Source organism: Drosophila teissieri, chromosome 3R (genome assembly GCF_016746235.2).
Source record: "Drosophila teissieri strain GT53w chromosome 3R, Prin_Dtei_1.1, whole genome shotgun sequence".
In the NCBI taxonomy this organism is placed as follows: domain Eukaryota; kingdom Metazoa; phylum Arthropoda; class Insecta; order Diptera; family Drosophilidae; genus Drosophila; species Drosophila teissieri.
Window position 1 is genome coordinate 6,486,725 of NC_053032.1, and position 21,144 is coordinate 6,507,868.

Below are 21,144 nucleotides of genomic sequence, written 5' to 3' on the forward strand. Positions count from 1 at the left end.
TGGATTTTGATTTTTGAAGTCACATCTTAATTTAATACACGAATTAAAAAAATATGAAGTGATATTCCCATTTCAGTTTTGTTCTTCTTATTAACTTAATATACAAGTATGAAACTAATCCTTTTCGGGACATATATTTTATATACTAAACATTTATAAATACAAATAATAACAAATGATTTTGAAGAACAGTTTCGCCGAAATGACCTACTGTGCCCGCGAGTTTCAGTATTTTAGCAAAGGATTTATACGGGAATGACTTGGTCACACTCTACATTCAGTTCTTAAAAAAAAACGAACAATACGATAAAAAACATTCCTACCATAGAATTAAAGTATTTTAACTGCATTTGAATAATGTTTATTGTGGCGATAACTGGTGGCATCGCCACGGGAAAGAGTACCATCAGCAAAGTGTTCGAACGCCAGGGTATTCAAGTCATTGACGCCGACAAAATCGCCAGGGAAAGTGAGTTCAGAAAGTGGAGCACATCCGCTTTGTGCCCGTAATTAACGACCATTTCCGCTAATTGCCTGTACTTATCCGCATAGTTGTGGAACCAGGTCAGCCGTGCTGGCGGAAGATTCGGGAAGTCTTTGGAGATGAGGTCCTCCTGCCCAGCAAGGAGATCAACCGCGCCGTTCTGGGGAAGATGATTTTCGAGGACAAAGAGCTTCGCGGAAAGCTAAACAAGATAACCCATCCAACCATCCATCGCAAGATCTTTTGGCAGGTGTGCAAACTGCTGGTCTCGGGGCACGCGTGGATCGTCTTGGATCTGCCACTGCTCTTTGAAACCGGTGTCCTGATGGACTTCATACACAAGATCGTCTGTGTAACTTGGTAGGCTGGGTTTATAGCTTTAGTATGCTTGGGCTCAACTTTATCCCCTCTTTGCAGCGACACGGATAAGCAGCTGGAACGATTAATAGCCCGCAATGAGCTATCCGAATCGGAAGCGCGTCATCGCGTCGATTCGCAAATGCCGCTGGACAAGAAGTGCGAAAAATCTCACTTCGTCATAGATAATAATGGAACCGTGGAGGAGGCGGAAAACTCGGCCATGAGCATTTATAACCTGATGAGAGACTCCAAGCAGCACTGGCTGAACCGCATCAGCTTCCTGGGGCTATTCCTAATCGTTGGCTTTACAATATATATGCTTTTGAAGGTGTTCAATCGGTTGCCCGAGTCCTGGCAGATGTAGTCCGTTTCTGTGCGTGCCATACGACGCTATTTTACGTGTTAATGCAAATGAAACCAAACCAATTATACAATTTAAACGCTTGTTAGTGAAATATACAAAAGTCACTTATACTTTGTGTGTTGTATATTGTCGAGACGTGCCAACCGCCTTTAATTTACAGTCTGAACAAACCTACATGGGTATGCCGCGCTCACAAGGTAGATGGCTAACAGACCAACGACGAAGGTGCCTTGAGATTGGATGGAGGAACCGCTTGATCAGGGGGATTTTCTGGATTATGTATTGCGCTGACGCCAATTGGTGGAAGGGTCCTCAAGCAGCTCCGCCGTCTGCAGGCAGTAGTCTACAAACGTCTGCAGTCCAAATTTGGTCACAGCTTTCGTCACATTGTGGTTAAGTTGTATGGGATCCTGTACCACCATCGGTTTTTTCAGCTGGAGCGAGCAGTCAGGGTTCTCCGACACATATGCTGAATACCTAGTAACGGAGATAATGCTTTTTGTCATTTCTATACAATCAATTAATTTTAAATATTTTTAAACATATCTTCAAGGCTTTAAATTAATTTTTGATATTTAAAACTCAAAATCTCACCTAGCATGCAGCATCTTCTCGAACTTCTGGATCTCGACATTCGGCTGACCGAAATATGGGCAGACTAAGAAATGCTCGTAGTCGAACTTGGCAAAATACAAAAAGAAGTTTCGAAGGAAGCCCTTTACAACGGGGACAGTCGCCTGTAATTGCTGCAGTCCGAGCTCGCTAAACGACTTTTGTGCAAAGTTGACAACCCACGCTGAAAGAGACAACTAACTTGGTAAATCCCCTAAAAAGACAACTAAGTACTTACGTCCTACAAGTACGCCCTGATTGGCTGGTTCCTCCATCTGCAGCATGGCGATGGGAGGCAGCAGGGCCTGGAGCTGCAGGAAGTAAATCACCATCAGTGTAATGCTGTACGTCGATATTTGTTCAGTAAGCTTGCATCGCTCCAGCCAGTTCTTTACATATATGCACATATATTGAGCTGCATGGAAGCGAAACCAAAAAGATTACGTGGACTTTGTTCGGGCGTTTCTGCTTACTCAGTGGTTGTGACTCGAATATGTATTTGAGCAGATTTGTATTGCAAAAGCCCAAGCTGTTCAGGCAAATGTCGCACTCGATGCCTGTGGGCAAATGGCAGGTCTTGATGATGGGCACGCGAGCCTGTTCAATGAACTGTACAGAAAAGTACACTGTTATTTACAAATTTATATTTTAAGGCACTCCTTACATTAATAAGGCGCCAATCGTCGCTGACGCAGAAGAACTTCCTCATAGCCCGCAGCTTGGCGATGGTAGCATTGGAAGCTCGATGCTCGAACGTGTGAAATGTGTTGCCTGCCAATCCAAAAGCCATGAGAAATTAGGAGGAACTGGATTCAGGAACTTAACTTACCGATGTCAACAAAGACGTCCAGGTCGGAGGACCGATTTCCGATGCCGGTGATGCGGGAGCCAAACTTGTAGACTCGCAGTGGTTGTTTGGGAAAGCCCGGCGACAAAAGCTTGCACAGGTCCTGTTCGATAATGTCGTACTCGGGAATCACCTTTAGCTTGTCCGCTATTGGGTATTTGTCCTTGAACACATTCGTGATCTCTCCCACAATCATTGCCTTGGCCTCTGAAACAAACAATTTAATATTATATGAGACCTTGTGCTCTAAAGGGAGCTTGAAAATTGAAATCCTATTGGCGCACGATTAATCAAACACCAAACTAATCTTTTCATGCAAGCAATTCGGTGGACAAAATGTACATGTGGTCACACATTGAATTAATGTTCTGGAACCACCAGCTTTAAAATGCAGTTCTGCATTGTAAGCTGGCTTAAAGTAACCAATTTAAAAGGGATTTCTTTGAAATAAAAGCCTGGTCCGAACTATAGATATTTGTATACAAGAAATGGTGACCTACTCTTGGGCAGCTGCACTGTCATATGCTGACGAGCCTTCACTTGCGCCTGCTTTCTCTCCTGTTTGGTCTGATGCGCCGGTTGCTGTTGGATTAGCTGATTGTTGGGATTGGGGTTTGGATGCTGTTCCGAAAGGTGGGCCACAGCCTTCGCGATGGTGGTGCCCACAAGCCGGTTACAGCAGGCACTACAGTTGAATGTGCGCTTAATTGTCTGCAGGTCCTTGGGCTGAACAAAGGCCACGCCCTCACCCGGTGCGGCCATTTCCTGAGGCATAACGTATGTGGGATTCCTGTCCATGTAGTTCTCGATGCCCACCATAATACGCTCCAGCAGCTTGGCCAGGTGCGGATCCAGCTGAGGCGGATTGGCCTTCTGGTTCACTGCGTTTAGGGTTTCCAGAAAGAAGTTTGCCTCCATGGTAAGGGGATTCATCTGCACGATCAGCGGGCTTTAGTCCAGAAATGGCATTGCAATGTACTCACGTAAAGCAGTTTGTTTGGCTCCTTCTCGGCCATCGTCTTATTTTTCTTTTTGGCCTTCTTTGCCGGGGCGGCTATGTTGGGCGCGCAGACGGGTTCTTTCGGGGCGGTGGGGTCAGGAAGCTGAAAGGTGAACTGAATGCGTGAGCTTCTCTGCAACTGGACTGTTTGCCGCCTTTGTTTGACTGCCAATAAATGTTGATTCGAAATATCAAGTCAGCTGAATTTTGTTAGGTTGCCAACTACTTCAAAGTTCGCCGGCTGGTTGTGCTTGCGTATGAGTATGGGTGTGAGTGTCTTATAAGCGACAAAATCATACCGCGATGCGGATATGTTTACGGAAATGTGTGTGCCTTTGACGCTCGGATCACGGCCCCATATAATAATTTATATCAGAGCGCTCAGGGATTTACGGGAAGTAGTTCACGCCACTTGAACGCTGCTTGTGAAATCGCCATCGAAGGTCAGCTTTTACTCACACTGGTTTTCCGCCGACTGACCGTCTCAAAGTACTGCCTTTCTGCGCTGGAAAACACCTCCTTTTCCAGCCAAAACGAATCCCCAGGTTCAATTCGCATGGTGCCAAATACTTTGAGCCTTTCCTTTCAAATTATTACGGCTGTAAGCTTGCGTGCGTTAAATACAGCGTTAAGATGGAAACACGTAAATTGCGGCCTGCGATTAGAGTGACCATAAGTAGGTTATTTAAGCACACCCACCGAACGAGAAGAAATTCAAAATCTCCCGACTGGCATTTCCTTAAAACTTCATTTATTTGTTGTAGAATCCGATATATAATGATTTACTTAACTTTATTGAATCAAGAACAATTCGTATTTATTTTAAAACCACTTTTATAAAATATGGGCCAAAATTAGTATTAAAACTGACCAACTTTAGCAACCGGTTATGCCTACCGATTAAGATAGCAAAGTTACTTGCCCCGATTCGAGTCCTAGCTAGTGCAAAAACGCTGCAACAAAAGTCAGAGTGACCAAGTGTCATCGCCTCTTCCTTGCCAGTTATCGGTTATGCGGCATTTAAGTCGACAGTTTGCCCTCTCTAGCTCCAGCGCCTATATAAAGCAGCCGGCGTCCGAGATTTCATATCCGTTTTACGTTTGTCAAGCCTCATAGCCGGCAGTTCGAACGTATACGCTCTCTGAGTCAGACCTCGAAATCGTAGCTCTACACATTTTTGTGAATTTTCCTTGTCGCGTGTGAAACACCTCCATTAAAACTCAATATGGTAAGTAATTCAAAAAAAAATATATTGAAATAATGTATAGAAGAAATTAGTGTAGCCCAAATTCATTGGGCGAACGCTGTGCAGCTTTTTGTCAAAATGGCGGCCGGCCTGCGTTTTTCTCGAAAAGTGATGATGTCATGGCTTATTTTATTGTTCTCAAAGAGAAAACGCTTTTAAAACCTAAGGGGAAAAAAAACTGAAAAATTGGGAAGAGAAGCCAGAAATATTAGTGCCTGCTAAATTTTGTATAGTTGTATAGTTTTGTATGGATGGAATAACAAAAAAAAAAAAAATGGCGAAAATTAAATTTCGGCGTCGACGAAGTAGAGCAAAAAAAAAATATGTATACCATATAACTATCTGTCTCACTCGCACCTAGGGCCGGCTTAAGTTGGGTGCGGCTCTGCAATTATCGATTTTCTCGGGGCGTGGCACTAATCATCAATTTTCCCTTTCTCCTCCACAGCGTGAATGTATCTCTATCCATGTTGGCCAGGCTGGTGTCCAGATTGGAAACGCCTGCTGGGAGCTGTACTGCTTGGAGCACGGCATCCAGCCTGATGGTCAGATGCCCTCTGACAAGACCGTGGGCGGAGGTGATGACTCCTTCAACACCTTCTTCAGCGAGACTGGAGCTGGCAAGCACGTGCCCCGCGCCGTGTTTGTGGATCTGGAGCCCACTGTGGTCGATGAGGTCCGTACCGGAACCTACCGTCAGCTGTTCCACCCCGAGCAACTGATCACCGGTAAGGAGGACGCGGCCAACAACTACGCCCGTGGCCACTACACCATCGGCAAGGAGATCGTCGATCTGGTTCTGGACAGGATCCGTAAGCTAGCCGATCAGTGCACCGGTCTGCAGGGCTTCCTCATCTTCCACTCGTTCGGTGGAGGTACCGGCTCTGGCTTCACCTCGCTGCTGATGGAGCGTCTCTCTGTGGACTACGGCAAGAAGTCCAAGCTGGAGTTCGCCATCTACCCAGCACCCCAGGTGTCCACTGCCGTGGTCGAGCCCTACAACTCTATCCTGACCACCCACACCACCCTGGAGCACTCCGACTGCGCCTTCATGGTCGATAACGAGGCTATCTACGACATCTGCCGCCGCAACCTGGACATTGAGCGCCCCACGTACACCAACCTGAACCGTCTGATTGGCCAGATCGTGTCATCGATTACCGCCTCTCTGCGATTCGATGGTGCCCTTAACGTGGATCTGACCGAGTTCCAGACCAACTTGGTGCCCTACCCACGTATTCACTTCCCTCTGGTGACCTACGCCCCCGTCATCTCCGCCGAGAAGGCCTACCACGAGCAGCTGTCGGTGGCTGAGATCACCAACGCCTGCTTTGAGCCAGCTAACCAGATGGTAAAGTGCGATCCTCGTCACGGCAAGTACATGGCCTGCTGCATGCTGTACCGCGGTGATGTGGTGCCCAAGGACGTTAATGCCGCTATTGCCACCATCAAGACCAAGCGCACCATTCAATTCGTCGACTGGTGCCCCACTGGCTTCAAGGTCGGCATCAACTACCAGCCACCCACCGTGGTGCCTGGAGGAGATTTGGCCAAGGTGCAGCGTGCTGTGTGCATGTTGTCCAACACCACGGCTATTGCCGAGGCCTGGGCCCGTCTGGACCACAAGTTCGATCTGATGTACGCCAAGCGTGCCTTCGTTCACTGGTACGTCGGTGAGGGTATGGAGGAGGGAGAGTTCTCAGAGGCTCGTGAGGATCTTGCTGCCCTCGAGAAGGACTACGAGGAGGTCGGCATGGACTCTGGTGACGGCGAGGGCGAGGGTGCTGAGGAGTACTAAGCGTGCCGCCACTCCAACGCTCGATGGGAGCGTCATTGGTGGGCGGGGAAACCGTCGAAATCAGTGTTTACGCTTCCAATCGCAACAAAAAATTCACTGCAACACTGTAAAGCGTATGAAAACGAAGATTGTAAGAAAAACCAGATAGTATTTTATCCACAAAGACACGTATAACAGAAAAGCCAAGCTAACTTGGCGATAAGTTGTGTACAAGAATAAAATCGGCCAGATTCAGTGTTGTCAGCTAAAAGAAAACCCCTGTTCGTTTATCTTTGCCTTCTCCTTTTCCAGCGATCATACATTTCGGAATGAAAGAAAGGGGTCATTGGACCCGGTTTTGACTGCGGGAAAGCAGAGCTGCCGTTCACTTGGTTTATAATTAGCGCTTTCTATTTTCCCCGATTCGGGCCGCTGCTGCGCTTTTCCGCCTGCTGCTTGTGGCAAGTGTAGCACGCTGTAGGAGGCAGTGTGGCATGCACTAGACTTTCCACTTGCTGGTATCGATCCTGTGTTACGATGAGTCATTCCTTTCGGGGCCACAGCATAATCGTTGCCAGCTCAGCGAAATGATGACTTCATTTCCTAACTGCCGACAAGCATGCGAGTTTACACACTTACAATATTGTTTCTGTATATATATGTCACTATGGTGGATGTCGAAATAATAGCAACACAGGAATGATTCCACAATTCATTTACATACATATGTATGTATTAATCATTTTCGTTGCCTGAAGTAAGTATGTAAGCCCGAAATATCTGACATAATTAGGAAAAGAAATGAAGCCTTAGCTTCAGCGAACTTCCGAATTTTGCAATCAGTCCAGAGCTAAGTACAAACATATGTACATATTTAAGTGACCGTGCTTGTACATATTATGTATGTATGTACTTTGTGCATGATGTATAAGTACTTTTATGGGGGGTTGATTTCCTAAAATGAAATTGAAGCCTAGGCAAACCGGCTGGTTGTTGTGTTGTACGTGTATGTATGTATATCATATGTACATATGTAAGCCGCCTTCTCCGTTTGCGCCCAATGCGGAATTTTCAAGAAACAGACCGAGGAGGCAGCTGCTATCGAATTTCCAAAAATAGCCAGGTAAACGCGCAGGAAATGCAGCACAGGAGGCAGATGTGCCCACAAAATGTGTTCGTATGTATCTAAATACATTTACTGCATTGGTAGGAAAAACAAAAAAGCACACATTTCATGTATGAATGTGCATACACACATATGTACATATACGTGTCGATTTGCATTTACCGGCAGAGACCGGCGCCAACATTGAGGTTATGTCTGACGTCATTTAGTACCAAAATGCAAAGAAAGGTGACTATCTTAGCTGTTAAGTAGGTTGAAAAAATAGTTTACCCAATAGAAGACGTTTAAGACTAGTTTAAAATAGTTTCAGCATTAAAACACGCTTTTTCAGCTATAAATGAAAACAGTTGGCTTCGTGAAATCAGCGCCAGCTGCAAACACAGATTTGCTATGGCGATATGACTATATTTGTACATGGATGGTGTCAAGCCAACGCATTTTTATAATGACGACACTTCGAAACCGGCTCACAGATATTTGTTCAGACAGATGTGGGCGGATTAGGCGATGGCCCACAATTAAGCTCTCATTCACGGCTGAATGCCTTTAGCCGAAATGTTTTATAAAAAAAGTAAAGTTCGGGAATAGAGAAACAAATGTACTGGCAAATCTGCTTCAGTGTACAAAATCAAAACCAATAACAATTCAGTACACATTTGAATTCCTTTAGTTCAGAAGGTCTTTTTAGAAACAGAAGTAATAAGAATTGCATTCAATAGGATTTAGATTTTGTTGGTCAACCTTTACTAGGATTAACTTAAGGGGTAGAGACCTCCCAGAGTTGTTTATTACACATGCCACTATTCCATTTGTAAAAATTCATTCTACATTTGTTTGACATGCATATTTTGGGCTGCCAACCTATTTTACACTAGAGTTGCCTGGTTACAGGAATATGTACCTATTTTTTCAATACTTAAAAACAGAATGGGTTTATAGATATTTTTAGATGTAATTGCTTTTTAATGCATATTTACTTTCATTAAAACTAAAACAAAAAACTCGTATTTTCTATGTTGGAGATAAGGAATATTTCATCGCTTGGGGTGCTTTACAAATGTATGCAGAAATGCTTCCAATATATTTTTGTCCTATGGGCATTATAATTAAAAGAGTTTAAACACAAAATACACTTAACAAAAACTATTTTTAAGGCAAATCCAATACTGGCTGGAGAGGCAAATACCTTGCAACTGCTTTTATAGAGCAGTGGTAACAGGCATTCACCAACGTAGCAAATTAAAATCACAGTCTTCAACACAAGTTGCATTCTCAGATATCCGTTGATTTCGTGTTAATTGGTTACGTAATTGTGCGAAATATCTTCAAATGGTAGTTTGGGCAGGGTTGGACTGCTTCCTCAGCATCTCCAATCATCTCAGCAAATCCATTGCGGAATGGTTTTCAAATCAAAACAAAAACATACACTTGTAGAGATGTTATTTGGATACAGTATACAGTATGCACGAATAGTTCTCAGTCAAGCACACGGCACGCTATATTTCAAATTTATGTCACGTTACGTTAAAAAAAAATTGTTGTAAATCATGTTCAGATTTATAGGGATATATAGGGATTTTGATTATATGTATGTTAATATATGTAATATTATCTTTATTACTATAGAAGAAATAAATATCAGTACATATTTTTAGTACGATTCAGTACAAGAATTGTATATATAATTAAATTAAAAATACTTTACGCTTGATCAATTTTATACAAATTCAATGAGTGATTATATGTTTAAATTTGATCTTGACAATGTGACAATGCGATCGTGAGAAAAAACAAGTCCGCTGCTGCATTTGAAACTAGTTCCACTGCATGGTAAGGTTCCATAGAATTAGTTTATTGTCAAAACACTGCGTTCAGTTTGTATACGAAATCCAACGTCCCGGACTAAAATATTTTTTAACTGTTCGAACTGTTGAATAACGCAAACTTAAACCATGCCAAACAGTAAGGAAACTGGAACCGATCCCGATCCTGTGGATGATCTTAAGTTAAGCGGTCGCGATAGCGTCGCGTAAGTATTTCTTACGAGGATTCGGTTGCCATTACTCCCGGATGTGCTTGGTACCCTAACAGCTTGAAGGATCTGCTGCAGAAGCGACTTTTGGAGTGCGGATGGCGCAAGGACATTGAGGAAATGATACGCCACACCATTGAGGAGCGCGGAGTGGCCAACTTGAACCGCGACCAACTGGCTGCCGAAATAGTCCCCCATGTAGGTTTATGTCCACTATTTTCGCGCTTCCTAAATCAATTAAAAACTAAATAGGCTCGCGCTCTGGTGCCTGATGTAATCAAAAAGGAGATGCTGATGCGCGTGCGCGCCGCCCTGGAATCCTCGCTTCCCCCGGAGAAGAACTGACTGCCCATCCAGTCCCATTCAAAAGGCCGGGCTCAGCTGAGCATTTAACGGATTAAAACTGCACGTCCTAAATTCTAGCACACGTGTTTGTGGTTTATTATCGTATTTCGGTAGATATTTACATACTTATGCTAGTTATGAGTTGCGCCATTAGTTATACAATATGCATGTAATAAATAAACAACCTAATTGTAGTTAAAATACGTTGTCGCTATGTTCATGGTATGGGTACTCGATTGGCTAAACAAAATTTGTGTTGGTTATGTGGGGAAAATTAGGAACGCGGTTGGGCTCTGCTTGCATTTCTTCTATTATGCTACAAATAATAAGGCTAAACTTTAAGTGCTACTCCGTAAATGTTTTACGTTTACTTATTCAATAACGAGTCGATTGAAAAGTCTTTGAATTTGGCGTTGGAATCATCGTTGAACGTCTGCGGCTGCTCCAGTAGCTCGTGTTGCTTGAAGTCAGTCGCCGCGGAAGCTGCCGTTGCTGTCGGCAGCATTTTCAGTAGTTTGTTGCGTGGTTTGCGCAAAAACTTTGTGTTTATTTGAAACTTGGTTGGTTTGTGGCTTGCACTGGACTGGGCTTGAAACATGGCAGTAATTGTGGTTGTGTTTTCCGCCACGGCTGTCGGCTGGTCCACCTGTGATGTTACTATTGAGGTTTCTGGCTGAGCTGCATTAACTGGAGAGCTATAATTCTGGCACCAGGCACGCAGTTGCCCTCCGGCAGGGGACTTTACAAAGGCAAAAGGTTTTGACGCGAGCGCTGGAGTAGGTGGTTTTGTCGATGCATAAGCATTGGGTCCGAAGCACTTAAGGAAGTTTTGAACATGCAGCAAACTGTCGTTGTCGTTTTTATGCAACGGCCTGCGCAGTTTGTCCTCGTTCTCGTCCTCTGCCTCGTAGTCCACCGAGGACTGCTGCTGGGAGGAGGATGAAAAGGTCGAAGAGCTGCTATCGCTGCTGAGCTGTAATGACAAAATTGTCTTAATAAGGTGGACAAACAGTGTGAGCTAAATTTCTAGCACCTACATCATCTTCATTATTTTCGATCAGCTGCTGAAAGCTAGACACGGCCGGACTCAGCTTGCTGTATTTGCTGTGCTGAGGCAGTCTTTTGCTGCCGTGATTGCTGCTACTGCTGCTGGTACTGCTTTGACGAGCTCCTCGTTTGGCCAGGGACTGCTTTCTCTTTATCGTTATCTGTTGCTGCGGCTGCTGAAGGACTGGCTCACTGTGCGACTTTCAGCTGGTTTTGGCGAGGTTATCGTCGCGCCTTAGTTGGGACTGAAAGTATAAAGTCATGGATGAGTAAGACTTTCACAGGCTTGCACTAAGGATTTTAGACTAGTCTTTGAATTATTCTTGAACAATTTTGTTTTGATGGAAACATATCTTGGTCTTTTCTTTCAACCTGGCACACAAAACAACAAACAATTTCGGGTTAGCTGCCAACAGCAATGGTATATTAACAATGAACTCTATTGGCATATAAGCGGATGAATTCAAAATAGTGGCGTTGGTGTTTTGTAATTTTTTGCGCTTTTCCGATTGATTGACTGATCGATTGACTGACTGTGGGTGAATAAGGCGGAGATGATCATGGAGCTGCCGCAAAAATTAAAAGGTGAGAATGCACGAATGACAGGCACGTGTTTATGATTATGGATTCTCATGTGACAAGAACATGCACCCACAATCACACTGACACACACACAGGAACTCGTTCGCACGCACTCTACTACCTGATGATGCGTGCTGTACAGAGCCGCGTGGTGCACCGCATAGGAGGAGGAGGTGCTACTTAAACCGTCAACGCCAACGCCGCCGCCACCCACTTGAATCTGAATGCTAGGATGTTGGTGTGGGTGTGGGTGGTGGTGCTGCTGACCCATGCCCGTGCCCGCTGTGGTCGTAAAAGTAGTTGTGGCTGTTGCTGCTGTTGCAGCCATGGCTGTCGCTGACCCACCTCGTCCAATTCCACCGGCAGCACCACCTCCAGCGCCCAGGCTCATTCCCACGCCAAGCATATGGGCGGCTGCCACAGCAGCGCTGGTGTGGTGCGACTGATGCAGATGATGTTGCACTTGTTGCTGCTGCTGCAAAGGATGCGTCTGGTGTTGCGTCTGATGCTGCTGTTGCGATGAATGCTGGTGATGCAAGCTGTTGCTGTTAATGGCGCTACTGGCATTCAAGCTCCCAACGTTGCTGTTGCTGCTGTTGCCAGCATTGTTGTACGCATGGGCCGTAGAGACGTGTCTATACAAATTTAAAAAAAAAATGTTTTTAGATTAGGCACATATAACATTTTCTATATTCTGTAATTTAAGGTGTTCATGCTATAACTTTTAGGTTCAATAAGGCAAACCTCACCTCATTCCCAAATTAGTTGCACTGGACATGTTTATGCCGGAGATCGACATCGATGAAGCAGGGACCGCCTGGTCCCTGGCACTCGAAGAGCTTGTAGGATTACTGCTGCTGTTGCTCACACTATTGCTAATTGTATTGCTACTGCTGCTGCTATTGCTGCTGTTGCTTGTGGCACCTTGAACGCGATAGTCGGCCACTCCGCTAGAACTCGCAGCAGCCACTGTAGGCCGACTATTAACCATGGTGGGGATGGTGGTATTGATGGCCGTTGTTGCCAGTGAGACGGCTGCTGCGATTGTTGTGGCCGCATTAAGGGCACTGATGTTGCTGCCGAGTCCGATGTTGCTGCTGCCGCTGGAAGCTATTGTGGAAATGACAGAAGTTGTACAAGTTGATGTTGCTGTTGTTGTTGAGGTTGTTGATGTGGTTGTTGGAGCTGCCGTTGTTGATATGGCGGCTGTAAGCATTTTGGTTAGATTGTGAGTACCCCGTTGTTGCTGTTCCATCTCCACGAAATGTGTATATTTGTGCGGTATTAGTTTGAAATTGTTATGTGCGTGTGGTAGGGGAGTATTATACTTAGTATGCGGATGTGAGGCTTTCCTCACTGCATGCAACAGACAGCAACACAACGAACTTAAGTGTAACTAAAAGTAACAGCTTTTGATCTGAAGGTAACCATCAACCCAGCGTGTTAATATTTGGCTAAGCAAAATCTGAAAACTATAGGTACAGATAACGACAATTTAAGTAAATAAATTTAGAATTTGTGTTGTTTTTGTGTTTAATATATTAAACATTTTATTCATTTTGTAAATAAATAAAATCGAAAAAAATTAGCTTTTAGATATCGAAAGAACTTAACAATTAACTTGGCCAAGGAAATCATATCTCGTCACAAGATTAAGTATAATTAGATCTGTATTTTTTGGTAAATACATATAACTAACTTAAGAGTATAAATAAAGAAAGTTATCTAGTCGTGGTATGGTTCGATGATAAGGGTAGAGAAGCATTCCGTATTAAAAAGGTGACGAGTTGTCAATGTGGTCGATAAATGCAATAGCTAATTTCTCAATCACTAATTTTGTGCGACAATGTGTAATTTCATTTACAGCATGTGGCTGTGTATATATGTACATAATTTGCTTATAAGGATGACCATTTGTAACCAGATTAGTTGTTAACTTAATATAAGTTACTTAGGACTACAACGCGAAGTAGACTCGAATTAATTTGTATGTACAAGGAATACGAAACAAAAAATGGATGTACAGATAACTAAACGCAAAATTTGGTCTGTGTGCAGTGGCTGTGTAAGTGGGATGTGGGCTCCTCCAGTGCCACATAGTTAGAGCGAGCAGGTGCCGACACCAAGTACAAGAGAGAATAGGCGCTTCCCTACTTACCATGCGCCTCGGCCTTAGTGTTGCTTGCGATGGTATTCAGGGGGATCTGCAGGCGCGCATTGACCGCCAGCAGGTGATCACGTCGCGCTATAAGGCTGGTCACATGTTCTTCCAGCCGGAGGTTTTCGCTCTGCAGCTGGTGCAAGCAATTAAGCAGCGAGGCAACTGCGATTTAGACATTTAGTGTTAATTTCCAAAAATTAGCATTTAGCTCCCGATATGCGACTCATACTCACTGTCAAAGTGCTGCGCTTGCTCCATGAGAAACTGCGAGCCCTGTTCCCACTGGCGCTCCAGCAGTTGCTCCAGACTTTGCGGAATGGGCATGTTACCGTTCATACCACCACCGCTGAACATCGACTGCAGCGGATTCTGAGCTGGTGTGGCGTTGCTGGGCACGGCCGACGAGTTGCGCTGGGAGAAACGGAAACATTATTTTTGATGTTTGTGCCATATAAAAGTCTGTGTAGTGATTCTTACCTGCTTGCCGGGAAACGGAACTCCGGCGTATTGCGAGTTTATTGAATCGGGAGTGTAGATTGAGTGATCCTGAACCTCCATATGTAGCTGCTCGGACAGCTTCTGGGCAACGCTGCTGTTTGGGTTGATCTGGTTGCCCAGCATATGGGCAGCCGTGTGTGTAATGATCGAACTAGCTGAGGTGACAGCATTGGACGAAGCCGGAGTAGCAGGAGGCGTTGGTGTGCTGCTAGATGGATTGCCCGAAGCATTCGGCGCTCCATTTTGCAGTAAGCGCACATCCTTGAGATCCTGTTGAGCATTGCTAAGAGCAGCTGCTGCGGCGGCAGCAGCAGCTGCAGCTGCAGCTATTGTGGCGTCTTTGGCCTTGCGTCCACGTTTCCTTACATTTCCAGTTTGAGCAGCCGTTGCTGTTGGAGCTCCAGCCAGGGTACCGGCTGCTGCAGTTGCGGAGTGCATGTTCGATCCTATCTCTGAGCCGGGCGAACTGGGCGGAGAATCCTTTATGGCGCTCACAGGCATCATGGGCACGTCCATCTGGGTCTGACTCTCGTAGGTAAACTTGAGACCACCGGCAGAACTACTAGTTGCCACCGAGTTAAGTGGCAATTGGTTGTTTAGTACGACCAAGGGAGACGTTGTCGCGGGCACTGCAGATGCCAATGACGATGAAGTGCTGGCCGTGCTCAGATCAGGCGTTCTGTTGTTGGGTTTTGACGTGGGCGTATTGGAAGAGGCAGTTGTATTAGTGTTAGTGAATTGCAAAATCTCTAGATCTTCATGTTGCTGCTGTGACTGTTGCTGTTGTTGCAAGTGCGTAAAGCTAGCTGAGTTGGAAGCTGAGGCTGAGCTAAGGCTAGGGGAAATGGATCTAGCGGGGGGTGCATATTGCTGATGCTGCTGTTGTTGCTGATGCTGCTGTTGCTGATACAGCTGCGTTTGCTGTGCACGTAACATTTTCTTGTTCAGAGGCTTGGCTTGGCTGGCGTTGCTGGCAGCCGGCAAGGCATTTCCGGTGGAGTTGCTGCTGCTGCGATAGTTTCCTGAAGCTGACATATTAACCGGAGAGTCTAGCAGATTAACCACATTAACCGCACCACTGGTGCCCCCACCCGAACACGAGGACGAAGAGGACGAACTGGACGAGGATGTCTGCTCGCCATTGTGATTGCAATTGCTACTGTTATTGCGCGTGTTGCGGCTATTTGAAGTCGCCCCAACAAATGCTGGTGCTGGCGGGGAATCTACCGAGGACGAGGACAGAGATTGCAGCATCACCACCGGTGAGGATACAACTGGTGGTAACGCAGATGTTGGTGGAGGGGTCGGGGTTGCACTGTAGTGAGGCGAGCTGTGGCGACTCTGCTTCTCGACTGGTGTGGCAGCAACAGTTGCTGGTATTGCCGTTGTTGCCACCGTCGCACCTTCGCTCTTACTTATCGCAGCCCCACGCTTTTTGCCCGATCTCGAGGGACCCTTGGAGTTGGAGGACGATATGGCTGGGGCAGTTCCACCCGATAACGAGGACGAGGAGGTGGAAGTGGTGGGGGATGAGTTGGTGGAGGAGTGCGGCTGTGATGACGCGTTTTGCTGCTGCTGTTGGTGTAACTGTTGCTGCTGCTGTGGATTTTGTTGGTGATGGCTGTTGTGATGGGTGGGGTGATGGTGGTGGTGATGGGCATGGGCATGGACATGGTGGTGACTACTGCCACTCTCACCGGAGCGCGATCTACGTGGGGAGTTGGTTGGGTGATTAAAAAGTGTATAGTGTAGGAAGACATTAAGCAAACGAGAGAGAGAGAGAGACAAAGACAAAAATTGTGATTTTTATAGATCGCACATTTTGGCTTTACGTTCTTCCACTTTGAGTGGACATAAACACAAGTGAACGAAATATTTCAATGAAATGAAGTGCTGCAGAAAAAAAGTCGCAACTGAAGGAAAACAAAGTGTTTTTGAAGTCAGTTCTGAATCTTTTATGGGAAATGGAAAAAGAAACAAATAATTAATAAATTATGCAGTTTTAAGTACTTTTATTTGTTTTTTAAAATAGATATAAGCTCGAATCTGTCACGAAATTTAAGTTCTCCCTAAGATTTGTTTCATTTTGTTGTTTAATTTGCATTTATTTGCATCATCACATCATTTTCGATTCCATAAAAACGGAACGTAACCAAATCTCACAAAGTGGAAATGAGGACATTAAACAATCTGCACACTCACAGCCACACAACAAAAAATCGCAAAGTAAGGCTCCCAAAAGATATATCTACGATTTAATATAAACTAAAAGAACTAGCAAGCACAGGCAACAAAAAGCAATGGATAATGCCACAAATGGAGAAGTCTTCTTGTCGAGCACACATACCTGCTGCGTCTGGCCGGTGGCGCCTCCTGCTCCTGCAATTGTTGCACTCGTGTCGTCTGCTTCTCATAGCTAATCTTCAAGTTGCCGCTCTCCGTGGTCGTGGCAGTGAGGTTACCACTGGGTAGTGAAAGGCCACTGGCGGAGATTATACTGCCACCACTGTTGCCGCTGACTAGAGTGCCCAGAGCCGGCGATGACTTTCCGCTCTGGTGCTGGATGACCGACGAGGACCCACTGCTGAGTGTTCCGCCATGAAAAGCTCCAGCGGGTCCTCCTATTGGTGGACCAACCAAAGCATTGCTTAGCTGCTGCTGATGCTGGGTTTGTGCGCCACTGCTGCGCAAGGGTGCTGAATGGGATTCTGCAAAAAAAAAAAATGTTAGCACAAGCATTTTAAGAATCTTTGTAGAGATATTGCTTCTTTATTAAAAAACAATTTTAATTTTTTGCACTGTTAAACTTACCGCTGGTGGTATTAGTGGTAGTGCTGCTAGTCGGCAGATTGATTCCAGGTACGTTGGCCGTGGACAGTGGCACGGAGACATAAAGGCTGGGTGCACTATTGCTGCTCGCAGTCGATGGCGGCTGATTGCCACTGCTGCTAATGTCCTTGATGTTGCTGCCGTGCTTTGTGCTACTCGTATTACTGCTGTTGCCACTGCCTGCGCTTGCGGAGCCACTCGACTTGATCGATTCTGTTTTTGGATAGCCGCCAGACCCCACTGCGGGTTGTGATCCTCCAGTCGCCGATACTCCGGAACTGTTACTGCTGGAGGTTGAGCCGGCATTGCCGCTAATGCTGCTGCCTGAGGTAGTGGTGCCCGTTGCCGGAGTGGCAGATGCCGCTGTCGCACTCGCAGTTACCGCAATGGATGCATTCGTCGAGCTGGCCAGCGGTGCATTTACTTCGGCGGTTGCGGATGTTTGGTGGGTCGGCGGGCTGAGTTCGGTACGTTGCTGTAGGCGAAAAGAAGGCAGGAAGTGGTGAATTAGTATGTGAATGCTTGGTTTGTGATTCAGAAGTAAATAAAACTAGCTGATAAAAACCTAAACCCACGATAACGTCCGCGAATCTGACAACTAAAAATTTGTTTTCCATAGTTGTATTTCGTAATGCACAGCGAAAGGGAGACATTATAAAACAGTTGAGGGTTGTTATGGTTTTGAATCAAAAAAGTACGTTCGCTTTTAGAAACACGTACTTACGACAAGTACTTATGATGCAAATATAAACGTCATACTTGGTATTTCCAGCATTGCGTTGCTATAATGTTAATGGGATTACGACATCCATTGTCGCTATCGTCTGCTTAAAAAAGATGTTTAAATATTGATAAGTGTAACTATTTGATTTGTTTTGATGCTAATTCAGCTGCCTATCGAGCTGCCGAACATTTCGATTACAGCATATGTAGGTTTATGTAGGTTTATATGTAGGATTAAAGTACCAAACTCCGATAGCTGAGCGTTTCAAAAATCGTTCGTCAAAACTTTATCCAAAGTTTCTTAAGAGGGAATCCATATCTGTATAAAGTGTAAATAATGGTGTTTGCTCCTCGGACGATTTGCTTTTTAGCTTTGCGGTCATTAGCCACATCCGGTTGGTGGTGAGCCATGTAAACACATGTTTACAACACCATCAACAACGGAGACAGAGGAATAACAATAGCACAAGACACTGGGAAACACCAGAGAGCACAGCTTGATTAACAGCCCCATAACAGGCTGTTAAACTATTCAGCTGAGCTAGCAATCACAGCAATCAATTGTTGTTGCTGCAACAAATGCATGCGGGTGGATGACAGAAAGAGAAGGCTGTATTAACAACCTACTGATGTGTTCTATATAGATAAAAAAAAAAGGCTGCCACATTAAAGCAACTCAAAAGCTCTTATCGGTGATGTTACTGCACACACAAAAAAGGAGAAAAATATAAAAACAAAAAAACAAACGGAACAAGTAAATGAGTCAGAGTTTTAAAAAGAATGCAAGATACCCAGGCTGCAGCTGCAGCGAATGCGGCCGCAATGCTGGGCGAGTTTTTCTTGTTGTTTGTGTTTTTGTGGTTTTGGCTCGACATATGTTGCCACATGCAGCTCAATTATATACTGTATGTATATTAATACGTCGGTTTGTGTGGGGCAACAAATGTTACATGCAGCGAGTGCACAAAAAACAATAAAGAGCAAAGCCTACCGAGAGAGTAACTCCGCTCATTTCGATTTCGCCCAACCCCTCTCACGCTCTTTCTTTGTTACTAGCTGCTTTTCCTTCTCTCTCGCTGTGTCGTCAGACTTCCTCTCTATTGTTGTTGTTGTTTAATATCGGGGTTGGCGGTGCAACATAACACACACACACACATCCACATGCAATGAAGTTTGGTCACGTAGACAAAAAAGAAAAGCCTATGAACGGCGTTGCCACCTGATGGATGGTTTTTCCAATAGGAAATCCCGTTTAATTGGGATCTCTTAACAACGAGGTGGCAGCGCATGTCTGTTGCTCCAAAAAACTCCGGTGTCAAATTTCCAAAACCGACAAGAACACCTTCATGCCTCATTAGTTCAAGGTCAAGAAATGAAAAAACGACGGGGACGACTCAAACTACCATCTGTTACATAAAAACATTAAGTAACAAAGTTTATGAAAAGTGTACTTTGTCAAGCCTAGAAGTGAAAATAATAATTTCTAATGGTCATAAAGTATTCCAAAACAGTTTAAAAGTTCTACTGTCAACCAATGTTTATATGCGACATGTTTTATAATTGAAAATCGAGTTAATCCTTTTTCATGGTCAAGTAGTGTACGCTTGTCAAGCTTTTCGAATTGGTTTCTAACCCTTCGCTTTTTGAGGTTCTCCTGCTCGCCAGCTGCCGCAATTGTGATTATCCTGTTGCTGCAGCTAATGGCCTGAAGTCGAAGCGGAATCAGGATAGCGAAGCAACCCCTATGCTATACATAAAAATTTTTTTCGACAACTTGAGCGTGCTTTGCATTCGAATATCGCTTCCTGGACACATTTCAATTTTATTTCCATTGTGCGACAAATTCAATTCAATAAAAGGAGCCCAGCTAAGCTGAGGCAGCCGGAAGCAAAACACCAACTATAAATATTATATTAGCGTGTCTGCGCTCGAATGACTGCTTGCTCACTCCTACCCCTTCGCGATTCTCCCTCGCTTTCTGGCAAACAATGCTGTGGGTTAATAGTCGTAAAAAGGGTTGTCCTTGTGCCCTTTGCGGAAAGAATTCGCAAAGGCGATAAAAATATCCAAGAACACAACAAACAAGTCGCCAAATAAACGATAGAATTATTCAAATTGAATTTAGCGTTATTTTTTTGTGAATGCCTGAGGAAACATAGTCGTTTGCTGGCAAAAAGCAAAATCAAAAGGAAATGCTTAAATTTCAACGAATAAACAAAACGTCTCGTGTATCCTATATTGAATTAAGGCCTTAAGTGGGGAAAGGCATGTCTAGCAAAGGGGCAACTACAACTCTCCACTTATTTATGGGATAATTGGGCGATCAAAGGAAATATAGGAAAGGATTTTGATAAGTGCCTTCTGGGTAATTGGAAATCACTTAACAAATGTCGTAGATGGTTTGTACATTAAATTAAGTAAACCTTATTTTTGTTAAGTCTAAAAGCCCCAAAAATATAATAAACTTTAGTCCGCAAAAGTATCATAAGCTAAGAATAAGTCAAGAAGAAATCTAAAATTGTGTACAAAAGACCTTTATCATAAAATTACAGACCGTGGTCATATAAATAGGAACTAACTATAACCAACTATCATGTTCGGATGGATGTTGAAATGAAAAAGGAAAGGAATAAGACAGGTACAAACACTTTCGTAGAATTATTAAGCGAATTTTAAAGTATCCCTTAATCTGACCATGTTTATAAAGTGCCCAAAAAAAATATTAAAGGAAATCCCAGAAAGCATGGCTTAAAAAAACGTTTTCTTTAATGTTTAATCTACTATTGAACAAAAAAAAACCATACCGCGCTTGCCAATTAAAATAACAATTAGAGCAAGCGAAAAACAACAAGATGACAGCGTAAATGAAATGTGAGCAAATAAAGATCCCAAGACAGGACAACGGCCCTTATACCTGGGAGTTAAGAATCGGCAGATGTAACAAGATCGAAGCGGGGATCAATCAGCTGCCAGGAAGCAACAGCCAGCTCAGGCAAAAAATGCAAGGGTAGCTCCGAGGAACGAGCTCAAGATGTTGCCACGAGGGAGCGAGGAAGATGCTCGGCAGCTGTCGTAAACTAGGCGCAAATGTGCCATGCTGACTGTATTGGA

At 44.5% G+C, this 21,144-nt stretch overlaps 5 protein-coding genes across 19 annotated transcripts in view; 3 read left to right on the top strand and 2 right to left on the bottom strand.

The window, feature by feature from the left end:
• Positions 1 to 257: 257 nt before the first annotated feature.
• LOC122619761 (dephospho-CoA kinase) lies at positions 258 to 1,318 on the top strand. Its single transcript, XM_043796873.1, has 3 exons — positions 258 to 469; positions 553 to 844; positions 902 to 1,318. The coding sequence occupies exons 1-3, from the start codon at positions 358 to 360 to the stop codon at positions 1,206 to 1,208; spliced, it is 711 nt and encodes a 236-aa protein (XP_043652808.1). The 5' UTR covers positions 258 to 357; the 3' UTR covers positions 1,209 to 1,318.
• Positions 1,314 to 4,335, bottom strand: LOC122619760 (terminal uridylyltransferase Tailor). The gene is made up of 9 exons (XM_043796872.1): positions 4,127 to 4,335; positions 3,651 to 3,770; positions 3,168 to 3,600; positions 2,650 to 2,874; positions 2,485 to 2,591; positions 2,294 to 2,429; positions 2,059 to 2,235; positions 1,803 to 2,004; positions 1,314 to 1,685 (listed from the first exon to the last, which is right to left on the bottom strand). The coding sequence occupies exons 1-9, from the start codon at positions 4,223 to 4,225 to the stop codon at positions 1,484 to 1,486; spliced, it is 1,701 nt and encodes a 566-aa protein (XP_043652807.1). The 5' UTR covers positions 4,226 to 4,335; the 3' UTR covers positions 1,314 to 1,483.
• A 402-nt stretch (positions 4,336 to 4,737) lies between these two features.
• On the top strand, positions 4,738 to 6,966 carry LOC122621944 (tubulin alpha-1 chain). Its single transcript, XM_043799978.1, has 2 exons — positions 4,738 to 4,895; positions 5,362 to 6,966. Exons 1-2 carry the CDS (start codon positions 4,893 to 4,895, stop codon positions 6,709 to 6,711), a joined length of 1,353 nt encoding a protein of 450 aa, XP_043655913.1. The 5' UTR covers positions 4,738 to 4,892; the 3' UTR covers positions 6,712 to 6,966.
• A 2,602-nt stretch (positions 6,967 to 9,568) lies between these two features.
• On the top strand, positions 9,569 to 10,396 carry LOC122621945 (enhancer of yellow 2b transcription factor). 2 transcript variants are annotated; one of them, XM_043799980.1, is made up of 4 exons: positions 9,569 to 9,646; positions 9,780 to 9,845; positions 9,908 to 10,046; positions 10,101 to 10,396. In XM_043799980.1, the coding sequence occupies exons 3-4, from the start codon at positions 9,969 to 9,971 to the stop codon at positions 10,191 to 10,193; spliced, it is 171 nt and encodes a 56-aa protein (XP_043655915.1). In that variant the 5' UTR covers positions 9,569 to 9,646; positions 9,780 to 9,845; positions 9,908 to 9,968; the 3' UTR covers positions 10,194 to 10,396. The 2 variants fall into 2 exon arrangements, with proteins under 2 accessions (XP_043655915.1, XP_043655914.1); XM_043799979.1 differs by lacking the exon at positions 9,569 to 9,646 and having other exon boundaries at positions 9,666 to 9,845.
• A 134-nt stretch (positions 10,397 to 10,530) lies between these two features.
• LOC122621941 (protein AF-10) overlaps positions 10,531 to 21,144 on the bottom strand; it is a 29,519-nt gene continuing 18,905 nt past the window's right edge. For 3 of the 14 annotated variants that reach the window (XM_043799962.1, XM_043799961.1, XM_043799964.1), the window contains exons 6-12: positions 17,293 to 17,785; positions 16,829 to 17,189; positions 14,461 to 15,160; positions 14,217 to 14,394; positions 13,981 to 14,145; positions 12,572 to 13,028; positions 11,570 to 12,457 (exon numbers count right to left, since the gene is read on the bottom strand). In XM_043799962.1, coding sequence (XP_043655897.1) covers positions 11,704 to 12,457; positions 12,572 to 13,028; positions 13,981 to 14,145; positions 14,217 to 14,394; positions 14,461 to 15,160; positions 16,829 to 17,189; positions 17,293 to 17,785 — 3,108 coding nt within the window. In that variant the 3' untranslated portion in view covers positions 11,570 to 11,703. Of the gene's footprint in view, positions 11,167 to 11,230; positions 11,486 to 11,569; positions 12,458 to 12,571; positions 13,029 to 13,474; positions 14,146 to 14,216; positions 14,395 to 14,460; positions 16,190 to 16,828; positions 17,190 to 17,292; positions 17,786 to 21,144 lie in introns of those variants that run through there. The other 11 variants (XM_043799967.1, XM_043799974.1, XM_043799965.1 and 8 more) reach the window with 7 other exon arrangements.

Bases quoted from the DNA above. Each gene is read 5' to 3' on its own strand.
- LOC122619761 (XM_043796873.1), top strand. From the start codon at position 358: ATGTTTATTGTGGCGATAACTGGTGGCATCGCCACGGGAAAGAGTACC. The intron at 470-552 runs GTGAGTTCAGAA...TTATCCGCATAG, and splicing joins CGACAAAATCGCCAGGGAAA to TTGTGGAACCAGGTCAGCCG. The intron at 845-901 runs GTAGGCTGGGTT...CCCTCTTTGCAG, and splicing joins AAGATCGTCTGTGTAACTTG to CGACACGGATAAGCAGCTGG.
- LOC122619760 (XM_043796872.1), bottom strand. From the start codon at position 4,225: ATGCGAATTGAACCTGGGGATTCGTTTTGGCTGGAAAAGGAGGTGTTT. The intron at 2,875-3,167 runs GTAGGTCACCAT...TGTTTGTTTCAG, and splicing joins GACAGTGCAGCTGCCCAAGA to AGGCCAAGGCAATGATTGTG. The intron at 2,592-2,649 runs GTAAGTTAAGTT...TTGGATTGGCAG, and splicing joins GGACGTCTTTGTTGACATCG to GCAACACATTTCACACGTTC.
- LOC122621945 (XM_043799979.1), top strand. From the start codon at position 9,769: ATGCCAAACAGTAAGGAAACTGGAACCGATCCCGATCCTGTGGATGAT. The intron at 9,846-9,907 runs GTAAGTATTTCT...GTACCCTAACAG, and splicing joins AGCGGTCGCGATAGCGTCGC to CTTGAAGGATCTGCTGCAGA. The intron at 10,047-10,100 runs GTAGGTTTATGT...AAAACTAAATAG, and splicing joins CTGCCGAAATAGTCCCCCAT to GCTCGCGCTCTGGTGCCTGA.